Source organism: Babylonia areolata, chromosome 12 (assembly GCF_041734735.1).
Source record: "Babylonia areolata isolate BAREFJ2019XMU chromosome 12, ASM4173473v1, whole genome shotgun sequence".
In the NCBI taxonomy this organism is placed as follows: domain Eukaryota; kingdom Metazoa; phylum Mollusca; class Gastropoda; order Neogastropoda; family Buccinidae; genus Babylonia; species Babylonia areolata.
This window is the reverse complement of record NC_134887.1, coordinates 34,103,908-34,120,022: the sequence shown is the minus strand read 5'-3', so window position 1 is coordinate 34,120,022 and position 16,115 is coordinate 34,103,908. Positions and strand designations below refer to the sequence as shown.

General features: G+C 41.3%; 2 protein-coding genes across 2 annotated transcripts in view; one reads left to right on the top strand and one right to left on the bottom strand.

Annotated features, from left to right (window-relative positions):
- LOC143287907 (uncharacterized) overlaps positions 1-4,650 on the bottom strand; it is a 43,414-nt gene extending 38,764 nt beyond the window's left edge. Inside the window, exon 1 of the mRNA XM_076596149.1 lies at positions 4,490-4,650. Coding sequence (XP_076452264.1) covers positions 4,490-4,508 — 19 coding nt within the window. The 5' untranslated portion in view covers positions 4,509-4,650. The remainder of the gene's footprint in view (positions 1-4,489) is intronic.
- Positions 4,651-4,909: 259 nt separating this feature from the next.
- LOC143288558 (serine/threonine-protein phosphatase PP1-gamma catalytic subunit B) lies at positions 4,910-15,913 on the top strand. The gene is made up of 7 exons (XM_076597159.1): positions 4,910-5,102; positions 9,064-9,195; positions 9,968-10,198; positions 10,503-10,607; positions 12,398-12,621; positions 13,136-13,270; positions 13,813-15,913. The coding sequence occupies exons 1-7, from the start codon at positions 5,048-5,050 to the stop codon at positions 13,912-13,914; spliced, it is 984 nt and encodes a 327-aa protein (XP_076453274.1). The 5' UTR covers positions 4,910-5,047; the 3' UTR covers positions 13,915-15,913.
- Positions 15,914-16,115: the final 202 nt, after the last annotated feature.

The following is a 16,115-nucleotide window of genomic DNA, read 5'->3' as shown; positions in this document are numbered from 1 at the left end:
TTCGACAGGATGCTGACCTTCAGAAAATATACGGAAAATACTGTTATCAAATGCAAAAAGGGCCTTTCAGTCTTAAAAGCAATGGCAACCAAAGGTACTGAACAACACCACCTCTTCCTGCTATACCAATCACTCGTCCTCAGTGTGATTGACTACGGACTTGGGCTAACAACACCATCTCAAAGCAACTTCCTAAAATTAGAAAGAGTTCAAAATGAAGCTATGAGGCTGATCCTTGGAACAACAAAAGACACGCCCACGGAAACCATGCGATACCTGCTTGACCTTCCTTCAGTGCAGGGGAGAAACAAGTTAGAACAGGTTAAGACCTACTTCAAAGCATTAGAAAACCCTCAAAACCCACTGCATGATGCAGTCAAAGAACCAAAAGGCAGCCATCTAGGACAAGGAAGATCATAGATGGGGCAAGCATAATGTATGCCGACTACAAGACCTGAAAGAAACAAAAGAATGGGAGAAAACCCCCGAAAACCTCAACCATCTATTCAACACAGCCATTTCACCCACTCTAGGAAGACATTGTCGGGAATGGCCAGAGGGCAAAACTGATGCGGAAGTGAAGTTACTCATAGAAGAAAACAGTAAAGAAGAGGACATCATCATATACACAGATGGCTCAGTCACCAAAGACCAATCCGGTTGGGGATCCACTGCGAAACAAAATGGAAAAACAATTAGGGAAGAGAATGCTGCCTACAAAGTCACAACCTCCAGCCTAACGATGGAAGTTGAAGCTGTGACACATGCCCACCAGTGGCTATCGTCCATCTATATGCCCAGAAACCAACATGCCATGATTCTAACCGACTTAATGAACCTCATACAGAAAATTGAAAATGGAATGGGAAGCCCAGAGTGGCATATGGCAATGCGCAACTTTCAGATTACAAAACTCACATGGTCATACTGCCCGGGACATGCAGGTGTTAAGGGAAATGAGCGAGCTGACAGACTTGCTGGTAACGCAACAACAACGAGCGGTCTACATCTAGGAAAATTGGATATCCTCAGAAAAGTCAAAGAATATCAAAAAGAACAGGTACAAGGCCATCACACCATCGATCGCCTCAAACAAATAAAAGCAGAGAGAGGGAGCGGCCGTAAGTCTAGCATGAAAGGTAGAGCACGATGCTTTGCAAATCAAACAAATATCGGCATCATTTCCAAACCAACGTTGCGCAAATTTCTTCAAAATGGAACAGAGTCTCTGTGGGCTTTTCCAAATACAACAGATGGAGCAACACACTAGACGCAACGTTCTTGGCATCAGAGATCTTTTCCCATCCCTATTGCGGCCAATCAGTGGCAGCCTCTGTGCGTGTGTGTATGTGTGTGTTTGTGAGTATGTGTGGGTCTGTGTGTTTGAGTGCATTTGTGCATGCGCGAGGGTGTAAGTGTACACAAGTGTCAGGAGAGTTCTGTGCAAATGCATATGTGTGTGTGTGTGTCTGTGAGGGTGGTGGGAGGTGCGGGGGGGAGGGGGGGTAGAGGATGAGGTATGTGTGTGTATGCATGCCTACACTGTGGGAGCAATGGAATATTGGAATGTGCAGGTGTGTATATATATGTATCTTTGTATATATGTGTGTGGGGTTAGGGGTGGGGGATATGGGCGTATGTGTGTGTGCTTGTACAAGTGTTCATCTGTGTGTGTGTGTGTGTGTGTGTGTGTGTGCCATGGAAGCTGCAATATGTAGCCTAGAAATGAGTGTGTGGAGGAGGAGGGTAGAGAAGGTGCAGGGTAATGTGTGTGTGTGTGTGTGTGTGTGTGTGTGTGTGTGTGTGTGTTGGGGCTCATGTACGTTTATGTGTATTTGACTGTGTTTTCATATCTGTGAAACTGCATGTTTGGTGCATATCTGTTATGCATATGTGGGTGTATGTGTGAATGTGTGTCTCCATGTTTTACATTTATTTGCTTATTTATCATCATTGTTGTCTTTTTATTTATTCATTATTATTATTATCATTATTATTATTACTACTACTACTTTTTAAAATTTTTTATAATTATTATTTATTTATTTATTTATGTACACTTATAGTTGGCTTCATCAAGTTTTTGCGCCTTATACATATTATTAGTAGTGGTAGTAGTAATTTTTTTTATGTATTTATCTATTATTTATTCACCCCTTTTTTTTTTCTCAAGGCCTGACTAAGCGCGTTGGGTTACGCTGCTGGTCAGGCATCTGCTTGGCAGATGTGGTGCAGCGTATATGGATTTGTCCGAACGCAGTGACGCCTCCTTGAGCTACTGAAACTGAAACTGGTGTCGGAGAGACTATCATGGACCATGTGTCGAATCTCATCCCTAAGAAGTAAAAGGACTGACTTGGGGACAGATGGCATTTCTCCTGGTTCATGAGGAAGCCCAGTTGCGAGCAAAGGTCTAGAAGTCTGGCCGTATAGCGTATGCCTCTGACACAGGGCCTGCGACTGGGCCAGAATGAGCCAGTCCTCCAGGTACACACAGAGCCGAATGGATTCTGACCGGACGATGGACACCAATTCCCGCACCACCTTGGTAAACAGGAAAGGGGCAAGGGACAGAACAAATGGGAGGGCAGAGGACTGAAACACCTTGTCCCTCCATACAAACCTCAAGTACCGACAGGATGCCTGATGAATGAGGGTATGAAAATAAGCATCTTTCAGATCGATAGAGCTAGCCCAATCACTCTGTTGAATGGTCTCTTGAATCTGCACCTGTGTGTTCATCTTGAATTTGATTTTGGGGAGGAATTTGTCCAAGACTGGTCTCTACCCTCCTGAGACCTTAGGAATCATGAACAAACGGCCGTAAAAACCGGGGCCTGGGTCCAAGAGTTGAGATATCACTCCTATGAGGAGTAGGTGCGATATCTCTGTCTCTAAGATGCTCTCCTGCTCCACAGAGCTGGGCACATAAGGAAGAGGAATGGGTCTTAGAGGGGGGCGGTCCTCCGCCCAAGGCAGCATATACCCTGACTCTAGCACCAACACAATCCAGTCGTTGAGTCCCAGAGCGCGCCACTGATGTGCGTGCCGGGACAGGTTTCCTACTTGGAGGGGCTGGACGACTGGCGGTGCTGAATCAGGGCCCAGTTATTGGGGGTGCTGCCTTCTGGCTTTGGGCATGGCCAGTCAGCTTGGACAGACATGAGGTGGTTTATTCCTCTGCCGCTGATTCTGCGCATGCTGCTTCAACTTAGGTAGCATGGCGTATGGAGGGCCCTGGTGGCCCGTCTCTTCAATGACAGTGAACCCTGACACCCCTGGGAGGTGTGGGCTAAATATGAAGCCACCTTCCTGTTTGTCTCTGCCCTGTGGCTGATGAAATGGGGTGCATACTGGCCATAGAGGGAGTGCTGTTGCGCCGGGATGGACCGCAAAGCAGCCCTCTCCTCTAATGGAATGTTGGAGAGGTGGAGAACAGCATCACGCCGAGCCAGCAAAGTACTGAAGTGAAGGCTGGTAGCTGTGTCTGCTGCCACTGTGAGACCAGAGGCTACCCTACTGCCAAAAGTGTTTAACCTCTGGTCGGTGAAGAGGCCCGGACGGACAGAGGAAGGCGAACTCTCAACTCACTGTCTTCCCACTAAATTCCAGTTCAAAACAAACAGTTGACAGTTGCAACAGCCAACAGGTTACATAAATACTCATACTATCAAGTATTGGACTTTCAATCTTAGGATCCTGGGGTTCGATCCCAGCATTTACGCATGGTGGTTTGGGATGACAGTGAAATCGCTCTTTCTGATAAAGACAGACATGTCAAGTATACAGGCACTTTAATCTTCTTTGCATACTTGTACAACATCATGAACATAACCAGCATGCGCACCCATGAAAATGGATTCTGGCTTAGGCTTACTGTGTGTACCAATCAATAAAATGGGGGGGAGTCAAATATGATTAAACTTTTAAAGTCTACTCATATATCAATACAAATACACGTGAACATGGGAGTTACTGATCACAAATATAACAGAAGACGAAGACTAACTGAAGATGTGAAAATAAAAACCTGAGATAAGTTTTGAAACAACCATATTCTAACCCTTCCCCTCCTCCTATCTGCAATTAGTTTGACAAGTGACAGCCACATGTTAATTTGAGCTCAGTAAACGTTGCCAAAACGCTACGAAAATGAAATACAGTTACAGGGGTACTGAACGTAATCTTGCCTTGGAGTGACTGTCACTCAAAAAGTCTTGGAAAAAAGTGTTGCTACGAGTATGATATGGACATAAGATGATGATTAGCTGATCAATTATTTCCCATCAGATTTATAATTATTGCGTTTCAACTACAGAACCGTTTTATTTCTCACATATCTCAGTTTCAATCAAAAGTGTGCATGAAACATGTTACAAAAACGGGCAAATACAATACGAACAGATAGCAAGTGAGAGTGTGTGGGTCAATTTGAAAAGTGTGCAATGGCCGTAACTGGGATAAACAAATATGGCGGCTTGATACGCACCTCGTCGTTTCATCACCATTCTGTTTTACGTTTCTTTTTTCTCCACATGTTTTCCTATCAAACTACAATCACTGTGGCGCTTAATATCCATGCTGGATAACAACAGCATGCAGAAATTGTCTAGCCCATGCTTTTTTTTAGTTTCTGCTTCAAAGGCAACTTGAAAGGGTCGCAAACTTTAACCAGCCTCGTTTTCAGTCTAATGGTGATTACTTTCCGCCTAATTCCTCAGTATATACAAAATAGTTTTCAAAACAATTGCATACATGGTATCACGACATTGTTGGTTGAGTGGTTTTATACATACATTTATCCATCTATATGACTAATATGTTTTTCTTGTTTGCAAGCAACGTGTGACTGGTCGGATTATATGGAGCCTGCTTTGGCCAAATGTCTGTGGATCTTTAGTTGTATTCATACGCCCTTCACTACGGCCGCCATCTTGAGCTAGCTAGAAGTGCTAGATTGAACCCAAGAAAATCGTCTATCATCTGCAAGATTTCAACTCGTACGCCATTGTGAAACGTTTCTCTGCAAAGCCTAGTCTTTCTTGTAATGGCCGATACAGACAAATTGAACATCGACAGTATTATAGCAAGATTATTGGAAGGTAAGTAAAGTACCCGTGAGCTAATAAAATATAGGAAGTTTGAATGACACTGAATCCATTGTTTTTTTATTTGTGCTACTAGGCCTGTTGAAAATAATATTATAGAATTTACGCCATTCTGATTGATGTGACCCATCAAAATGCGTGTTTGCTATGCTTCTGTATCAGTGTATTTCTAGGAGAAAGAGCAATGTCACAATTTGTAAACACTTTTTTGGAGGGCTTGTGTGTTGATGTTTGCAGCGAGTTTCAGTTTCAGTTTCAGTAGCTCAAGGAGGCGTCACTGCGTTCGGACAAAACCATATACGCTACACCACATCTGCCAAGCAGATGCCTGACCAGCAGCGTAACCCAACGCGCTTAGTCAGGCCTTGAGAACACACACACACACAAAAAAAAAACAAAAAAAAACAAAAAAAAAAACAAAAAAAACAAAAAACAAACAAAAAAAACAAACAAACGGGGGAATAAATAATAGATAAGCTTGCATAAATAAATAAATAAATAAATAAATAAATAAATAATAATTATAATATAGAAAAAGGTAGTAGTAATAATATTAGTAATACTAATAAAATGATAATAATAAAACATAAATAAATAAATAAATAAGACAACAATGGTGATAAATAAGCAAATAAATGTAAAATATGAAGACACACATTCACACATACACCCACACATGCATAACAGAAATGCACCAGACATGCAGTTTCACATATATGAAAGCACAGTCAAATACATATAAACGTACATGAGCTCCAACACACACACACACACACGCATTACCGTGCACCTCCTCTACCCCCCTCCTCCACACACTCATTTCTAGTCTAAGTATCGCAGCTTCCACGGCACACACACACACACACACACAAACACACACTCACAGAGATGAACACTTACTTGTACAAGCACATATGAAAGCACAGTCAAATACATATATACGTACATGAGCTCCAACACACACATACACACACACACACACACACACATTACCTTGCACCTCCTCTACCCCCTCCTCCACACACTTATTTCTAGTCTACGTATCGCAGCTTCCACGGCACACACACACACACAAACACACACTCACAGAGATGAGCACTTACTTGTACAAGCACACACACATACGCCCATATCTCCCACCCCCAACCCCACACACGTACATACAAAGATAGATATATATATATATATATATATATATATATATATATATATGTATATACACGTTCCAATATCCTGTTGCTCCCACAGTGTAGGCATGCATACACTCACATACCTCATCCTCTACCCCACCTCCCCCCGCACTCCCACCTCCCCTCACACACACACACACACACGTACACATATCTCTCCTGACACTTGTTGCAATTTCACTCTCGCGCATTCACAAACGCACTCAAAAGCACAGACCCACACATACACACAAACACACACAGCCGCCACTGACTGGCCGCAAGAGGGATGGGAAAAGATCTCTGATGCCAAGAACGTGGCATCTAGTGTGTTGCTCGGTCTATTGTATTTGGAAAGGCCCACAGAGACTCTGTTCCGTTTTGAAGAAATTTGCGCAATGTTGGTTTGGAAATGATGCCGATATTTGTTTGATTTGCAAAGCATCGTGCTCTACCTTTCATGTTAGATTTGCGGCCGCTCCCTCTCTCTGCTTTTATTTCTTTGAGGCGATCAATGGTGTGATGGCCTTGTACCTGTTCTTTTTGGTATTCTTTGACTTTTCTGAGGATTTCCGATTTTCCTAGATGTAGGCTGCTCGTTGGTGTTGCGTTACCAGCAAGTCTGTCAGCTCGCTCATTTCCCTTAACACCTGCATGTCCCGGGCAGTATGACCATGTGAGTTTTTTAATCTGAAAGTTGCGCATTGCGTTATGCCACTCTGGGCTTCCCCTTCCGTTTTCAATTTTCTGTATGAGGTTCATTGAGTCGGTTAGGATCATGGCATGTTGGTTTCCGGGCGTATGGAAGGACGATAGCCACTGGAGGGCATGTGTCACGGCTTCAACTTCCATCGTTAGGCTGGAGGTTGTGACTTTGTAGGCAGCATTCTCTTCCCAAATTGTTTTTCCATTTTGTTTCGCAGTGAATCCCCAGCCAGACTGGTCTTTGGTGACTGAGCCATCTGTGTATATGATGATGTCCTCTTCTTTACTGTTTTCTTCTATAAGCAGCTTCACTTCCGCATCAGTTTTGCCCTCTGGCCATTCCCGACAATGTCTTCCTAGAGTGGGTGAAATGACTGTGTTGAATAGATGGTTGAGGTTTTCGGGGTTTTTCTCCCATTCTTTTGTTTCTTTCAGGTCTTGAAGTCGGCATACTAGCTGGATTGTGTCTTCTGCTTGCCCCATCCATGATCTTCCTCGTCCTAGACGGCTGCCTTTTTGTTCTTTGACTGCGTCATGCAGTGGGTTTTGAGGGTTTTCTAATGCTTTGAAGTAGGTCTTGACCTGTTCTAACTTGTTTCTGGCCTGCACTGAAGGAAGGTCAAGCAGGTATCGCATGGTTTCTGTGGGCGTGTCTTTTGTTGTTCCAAGGATCAGCCTCATAGCTTTATTTTGGACTCTTTCTAATTTTAGGAGGTTGCTTTGAGACGGTGTTGTTAGCCCAAGTCCGTAGTCGATCACACTGAGGACGAGTGATTGGTATAGCAGGAAGAGGTGGCGTTGTTCAATTCCTTTGGTTGCCATTGCTTTTAAGACTGAAAGGCCCTTTTTGCATTTGAGAACAGTGTTTTCCGTTGCAGCGAGACTGACCTGAACTATTCGAAACTGAACAGGACAACAAAAGAGGAACTGTTACTATTCAGTTACAGTATGATAACATTATAGAAGGGTTCGATTTTGATTCATGTTTTAGATATTCATATTGCGGTTAGTTCAAAGTTAAAATCATTGTCAGATAACTTCTTGAATTAAATTTTTTTTTTTTTTTTTTTTACAAATCCCCAGTGGTCGCCATCAGATACAGATTTACCAGAAACTGAAGTAAACTGCCTGCATGATTCATCTATTACTTGATTAGTTCTGTGACTCATAAAGTCACAAGCCCTAACTGATCTACAGATGACAAATGTGTGACTGTTAAAACCTCAGAATGTTCCTTTTTGTTGGATTTCTCCTCGTCTTTTGATTCATTACATTTCAGTATAGTGTATTACTGTATAGATATAAATATAATACTAGGCCTTTCATTACCATGATTATACCAAGTACACAGGTGTTACAAGAAACAGGAGGTGGGGTGATGGGTATTTGCAGGGGGTGGGAGAGTATCATAGTTTAAAAAAAAAAAAAAAGACAGTGCATCAACATGGGTGCTTTTATCAGTTTATGATCATTTAAAACAGACTTAAACACAGATTGCGGTAATTCATTTTTGTCTTTAACAGAAACTGGAAGTGAAATTTAAATCCGAATTACTTCACAGATTGATGAACTTTATGAGAAAACAAAGCATTTCTAATAGTGCAAATCTGAAGTCACCTCACTTTCGCCTGATTGAGCAGTTTAAAAAGAAAAAAAAAAAAAAAGACAGGAAGAAAGAATAGAATTTGTGGCTGCATTTGGAGCATGGGGGTAATTGATAACCCTGTGAATGTCAGCTCTTTGAAACTGAGACAATTTTGACGTTCTGAACATAACTTCCAGAAACTGCTTAAAATTTTTGTGATCATGTCAAGTATCTGGCAAGTATCTGTGTGCTCTTAGTTCATTCAGGAAGGTTGTTGTGGTTGTGAATATCATTGCAGAAACTTTAGAAGTGACCATATGAAGAAAATTCAAGACACCTGTTTTGGAGATTGTTTTGGATGGATATTTTCCACTTATTCACTTTCAGCATTTAAAATTTCTAAATGACTGTTGTGTGTATTGTTTCTAAGAGCCAAGACGTGAAGTATCTATCTGTGCGATGAATGCTCTCAATAATCTGCTGTTTGTTTTTGTAGTTCGTGGCTCAAGACCTGGGAAGAATGTACAGTTGACAGAGTCTGAGATCAGGGGGCTGTGCTTGAAGTCTCGGGAAATTTTCCTCAGTCAGCCCATCCTGCTTGAGTTGGAAGCTCCCCTGAAGATCTGTGGTATGTGATTACTCCTCCTCACCCCCACCAACCCCCACCACACACACACACACACACACACACACACACACACACATACATACACATACACACACAGTGTGTACACTATTTTACACACATTTTTCTTTCTCATATGGCCGAACTCTACACATATATATGGCCTTGTAGTTGTATCAGTTCACTTATTTGGTTTTTGGTTTTAGTGACTAGGTGTATCTGCAACTATTGTGATGTGAAAACATTGCAGCATTTGGGTGATATACTAATTTGTTGATGAAACTGCTAAAGGGCCACTCTTAATGGAAAAATCTGGAAATCAATGAAATTACTTTTGGCTTGTCAGTGTCAGATTACTGGATCAAGTGATAGTGCTCCAGCTGATTATAGTGCTCCAGCTGATTATATAGATGACTCAGGCCAGTGCTCCAGCTCATTATATAGATAACTCAGGCCAGATTTATTAAGATGATTGTGTAAACTGGAAAATTAGCTTGCTTTGTTATACATACATAGATATGTTGTGTGGCCAAGCCCTTAGATACTGGATATACTGCTTTAAGGATTCTAGCACACAGGTGCTTTAATGTGATTAATTTATAGACTGGCACACTTCACATGCATTTTATAGTAGGATATGTTTAATCATTTGCTGTTTAGTGTTTTAGAAGAGAATGTTTGCTTGAGGTCTAGTCTCTCTCTCTCTTTTTTTAATTTTTTATTTTTATTTTTTATTATTATTTTTTTTAACACTGTTTTTATGTTCTGATTGCAGGTGACATTCACGGTCAATATTATGACTTGCTGAGGTTGTTTGAGTATGGCGGCTTCCCACCAGAGAGCAATTACTTGTTCCTGGGTGACTACGTTGACCGTGGCAAACAGTCCTTAGAAACCATCTGTCTCTTGTTGGCCTACAAGATCAAGTACCCAGAAAATTTCTTCTTGTTGCGAGGCAACCATGAATGTGCTAGCATCAACAGAATCTATGGCTTCTATGATGAATGTAAGTTGTATCTGTTTAGTGGGGCACTTAGAACATTGTACATGATTGTTAAGTCCTGTCGTAAAACTGTTCTACTGTTTCGAATTAAAGAAATTGAATTGTTCAGCTTGCACTGCTTGGCTGAGAAAATTAAGGTTGTGGGGAGATGGCAAATAGACAAACTTTTAAAAACATTTTTTTTAATTTTATTTTTTAACATTTTCAGTTCAACAATTTGCATTGCAACTCTGAACTTATCTGTGTAGTCATTGGGGAAAAAAAATCAGTGCACACATAAAATAGAAAAACATTGTATTGGTTACAGGCAAAAGGAGGTACAACATCAAGTTGTGGAAGACATTCACAGACTGCTTCAACTGCCTGCCTATTGCAGCCATCATTGATGAGAAGATCTTCTGCTGTCATGGAGGTATGTTGTGGAAAGCGTTAGTGGGTTACAGAGGTAGTGAGTCATTCTTTGCAAATGTCAAGAAATAAGAGTGTTCAGATTGGGGACAGTTGGTTGGTTATTTTTTCAATAGACAGTCGAAACAAAAACAGAAAGCATACAAAACAGCCAACCAACCCCCCAAAAAAACAAACAAAAAAACCCAAACCAAAACGCCCCAAACAAACAAACCAATACAGTCATCAGCATTGAATAATTTTTGCTAATTATGTCTTTTATATATATTTGACAAACTCCAGTTTTATGCAGATGTTTGTAATCAGTTGTTGAAGTAGGGATGCTCATTGACTGTTTTTAGATTTTTCACGTAAGTAGAAGTAGATCTGCCATAACCCCCTCCCACCCACCATCCCTAAAGGGAAAAAATCCCCCAGAGTGTCGGCGAATCGATTGCGATCGCGCCTTGATTTTAGCAGGATTGCCCAGTCGAGCTACATAATTATGTGACCTGGTTGGAGACATAATTTGACAAAAAACAAGAATGCCAGAGAATCGACAGACAGGCAGAGAATACGGGAAAAAAACAAACTTACCCGTATGAAGAGCACAGGAACAGGAGTCATGATGGCTGCTGGAAAAAGAGGGCGCTAGCTAGCGGGACAGAGGGGAGGTTACTTACTTCCGGGAGGTTATCGGCCATAGTTGCTTTCGTTTTCTCTGCATAGGTGGATAGTAGTTTGCACAGGACAGGAATGACAGACCCCTGCAGGAGTCTGCACTTGTTGGGTCACGGTAAGTATGTTATTTAAACGTAATTTTAGATAGAAAATTTCCTTTAAAAAGCATACAAACAGAAACCCCCTAAACTTTCAGTATTGTAGATCTAGAAAAATCTTGACACATCACCTTGTGAACTGAAAAAACCCCAGTGAGACTGAAAACTTTTCAATTGCCAAGTTATGAAACACAAGATAGGCAAATCTGTTGTGTATTGTGTGTGCGTTTTTTAGGCTGAAGTCGTGATAGATGAAATTAGTGTGTTTTGCAGACTTCAGTCCTGCTTAAGTAAAGCCAGTGTGTTTTGTAAACACGTTTTGAAGGCTGGAGTCCTGGTCAGATGAATCCAGTGTGTTTTGTGAACACGTTTTGAAGGCTGGAGTCCTGGTCAGATGAATCCAGTGTGTTTTGTGAACATGTTTTGCACGCTGGAGTCCTGGTCAGATGAATCCAGTGTGTTTTGTGAACATGTTTTGAAGGCTGGAGTCCAGGTCAGATGAATGCAGTGTGTTCTGTGAACATGTTTTGCAGGCTGGAGTCCAGGTCAGATGAATCCAGTGTGTTCTGTGAACATGTTTTGCAGGCTGGAGTCCAGGTCAGATGAATGCAGTGTGTTCTGTGAACATGTTTTGCAGGCTGGAGTCCAGGTCAGATGAATGCAGTGTGTTCTGTGAACATGTTTTGCAGGCTGGAGTCCAGGTCAGATGAATGCAGTGTGTTCTGTGAACATGTTTTGCAGGCTGGAGTCCAGGTCAGATGAATGAAGTGTGTTCTGTGAACATGTTTTGCAGGCTGGAGTCCAGGTCAGATGAATGCAGTGTGTTCTGTGAACATGTTTTGCAGGCTGGAGTCCAGGTCAGATGAATGCAGTGTGTTCTGTGAACATGTTTTGCAGGCTGGAGTCCTGGTCAGATGAAACCAGTTTGTATGTTTTGTAGTAGGCTGGAGTCCAAGTTAGACGAACCCAGTGTTTTGTGAAAGTGTTTTGCAGGCTGGAGTTCAAGTCAAATGAATCCAGTGTGTATGTTTTGCAGGCTTGAGTCCTGACTTGCAGTCGATGGAGCAGATCCGTCGTATCATGCGTCCCACAGACGTGCCGGACCAGGGCCTGCTGTGCGACTTGCTGTGGTCAGACCCTGACAAGGAGACCATGGGCTGGGGAGAGAACGACCGGGGTGTGTCTTTCACCTTCGGGGCAGAAGTGGTGGCCAAGTTCCTTCACAAGCACGATTTGGATCTTATATGCCGTGCCCACCAGGTAAGGCTTTTTAAAAAAAATTATTTTTTTATTTTTTTCTATTTAAGCTGTTTTAAAAGTGTTTTCCCACCCCTGAAAAAAGTCTCTGTGTGTTTCTCTTTCTTGTTGCTAAAGATGGAAAGGTTGAGGGTGTGTATGTGACTGTATCTGTCTGAAGTTATATAATAATTGCTGGCGGAAGGAGTGCAGTAATTATTAGCTTATTCTGTGGTCAGATGAAATAAGTGTCTTCATGTGGTTTTTAAAGGGCCACCTAGATAATTCAAGATCAGTAGAACTTATGCTGTGCTGATCCTCACAACAAATAATATGAATAGAATTTCTCATCTTTTTTACATCTTCAGATGATAGTGCTAACATAACACGTATCTGTATTGAATGTGAGAGGATGTAAGACAACTGTTTGTTTTTTAGATAGTGCCAGCATAACATGAATTAGTATGGTATGCAAGAGGAATGCATAAGTAGTGTCATGACTGCAGCTGGTGTGACTGTTGACCTTGTTTGTGCACAGGTGGTTGAGGATGGCTATGAGTTCTTTGCCAAGCGTCAGCTAGTCACCCTCTTCTCCGCCCCCAACTACTGCGGCGAGTTTGACAACGCTGGTGCCATGATGTCTGTGGACGAGACACTGATGTGCTCCTTCCAGGTACAGACATGTCCCCTTGTCCCTTCCGCCTATGCCACCACTCCTGTTAGATATGTTGAAGTTGCACCTCTTCATATGTGTGTTCACTGGGCAGTAGATGGGTTTGTTGTATTTATGATCTATTTCAAGCATGGCAGAGCGAGTTTCAGTAGGCGTTTCAAGATCTGTGCGAGACATTTTCTTTCTTTGCTGATCATTTGATAAAGTGAGATAGCTTGAAGCTTGCAGGTTCATTTGTATTTTAATGATTGGATCGTACTTTGTATTTTTAGGATGATATGATGATAATATAACTTTAATATTTTTTCAGTTAGTAAGATATTGCATGTTTAATTTAATATAAAATGATAAGCAGTGATCAATCATTTTGGGTAAATCTGAAAACTAATGCTAGTCTGATTAAGGTGAGAAAAATTTAGTGGTAGAAAGATGGAGACAATACATCTTACTTAATTTATAACTGTGCAATACTAAGGGGTTTTAAATGAAAATGTCCTTGATTTTGTAGACTATTGTAGAGTTACTGTGCTGTGTGTGTTCAGATCTTGAAGCCTGCAGACAAAAAGAAATTTCCCTATGGAGGCTTGAACCAGGGGCGACCAGTGACTCCTCCACGAGGCAATGCCAAGGCCAAGGGGAAATAAGAGGCCCAGTTGTGGCCTTTGCTGTGTGTGTGTGTCTGTCCTAATCAAGAACACCCACCGCAAAGTTTTCATGACTGTTGGCGAGAGAGAGGTTGTGGCCTTGGCTGGCAGCACCACAGAGTGACCTCAAATGATGGCGGCCGTCTTGCAGATGTTTTCTCACCTCTCCAGCCTGGGTTCGGTGTCCCTGACGTAACAATGGCATTGCTACCGTCTTTTTTTTTTTTTCCTAACTCTGCTGGAACCGATGCTGAAGAGGGGACAAAGTTTTCACATCTGGACTGTTGCCACTCAGGCTACAAAGCTTTCTCTTGCTTCAACACAAGCTGGTATTCTGCTCTCTCTCTCTCTCTCTCTCTTGGGGAAACTTAGAATGGGATTGTACCTCCACTCTGACCATCACAGACTGTCATCTCTATACATGTTGTTCTTCACCACCTTATTCCTTTGGACATGATAAAAGCACCTCATTAACAGTTACTGACAAGAATATCAAGACCGTTCAAAACATGAATGCAGTAGAATTTCTATTGTTAGGTTAAGACTGTTCCAGATTGATACCGCAGAGTTTTTGACCTTGAGAACTCGCATGAAAAGTAGTTGTTACTGTAAACTGGTTTTGGGGCCATGTCGAGGAATCCCCATTATTCTCATGTTCTATCTTCTCGCATTTATCACAAGTAACTGAAGAGTGGAGTCAGGTGAAGCTTCAAGGATTATATTCGGAACATTCTTTTTATGGATGATGATTACATAGATCTTAGACCAGATTTGATAAAGAGACTTGTAATTGGTTTATGGCGACTTATCAGGTTTTTGATTCTGTACAATCAGTGTGATGACTGTTTTGGAAGAAGAACTGATTTTATTTTTGGCTTTTGTTTTAAATTCAGTTGCAAAACATGGATTTTTTTTCTTCCTTTTTTTTGTACGATTACAAGAATGTCAGTTAAATTTCCTGTTTCAATTTAAATTCCAGTGTGTATTCTTCACTTAAGTTTGTCTCCTTATTGTGGTACGTGTAATTGCGTTTCTTTTGAATTTTTAAGCATTAAGGTGGTGTGTTTTTTTTCAGTATATATTTTTTTTAAGATGAACTGTTCAACAGTAGTATCAGTGTATGTTTGTGTGTGGATGTTTGTTTAGAGTAGAACTGTGTGCAGCATATGTTTAATAAAATGTCCTAGAGCAGTAAATGTGAAGAGGTGTGGAAGTGAAGAAAAACTCATGTACCAGTTGGGTGTGTTCCACACATACCTCTGTGTCACTGTACAGACTGACCTTGATGTCATGTGTCCCTCTGTAGCCGTCATGGTGTCACATGTCCATCTTATACAGTGTCTGATGTGGACTACATTCATTTTTCACAGTGTGTATATAGTCATCCCAACATTTAACCATTCTTGTGTCATCGTTCATTTGTTTTCTATCGAGTGGTCGGAGAGAAAATGGGGAGGAAGGAGTCTTTCTCACGAGACTTCATCTCAATGTGAATGTTGAATACTTCTATCTGTATAAAAGATGTACAGTATGAATCTTGTGCACTGTTTTCCATTCTGTTGGCACTACAAGTTGAGATAATTATATTTGGGGTGGGGCAGGGACAAGGGGGGGTTGCATGTGTGAGTGGTTTATAATAAAGGAATGTATGTGTTTGGGGGTCTTATTGATTTCAGTTTAGGGAGATTCACTTCATCTTGATGTCTTACACATGATTTTATTCCCATCCACAACTGATGTGTGTTTCACACAGCCAGCCATTGTTTCTGTTCTGTAACTGGCAAGGTGGTGTAAAGGAAGACGGTGTGGACAGAAACTGTGTTCTGGAACATGTTTAGTCAGGAAAGGCTGTGTGTGAACATGGCACAGTTGCATGGTCATGGTTTTGGAGTTGCAGAGCATAAAAACAACTGCACCTTGTAATTTTCAACTGTTCTTTTATTATTTAACTTAGGTTTTGGATGTCGATGTGATGAATTAAAAAAAGGTAGTTTTTGTATTTGTTGTTTTATTGTTCAATTTGTTTGAACGAGACTCAAAATACCACAAATACACACACACAGTCTGCAATTTAAACTGGTGATGCATTTTCACCTATTACATTTCTATCCTTCCTGTCCCATTGAACAACAGAGATTATTATTGATAAGCATGTAAACATTTCATCCTGTGTACCAGGTTGGTTGTTTATAAGTTTTGCT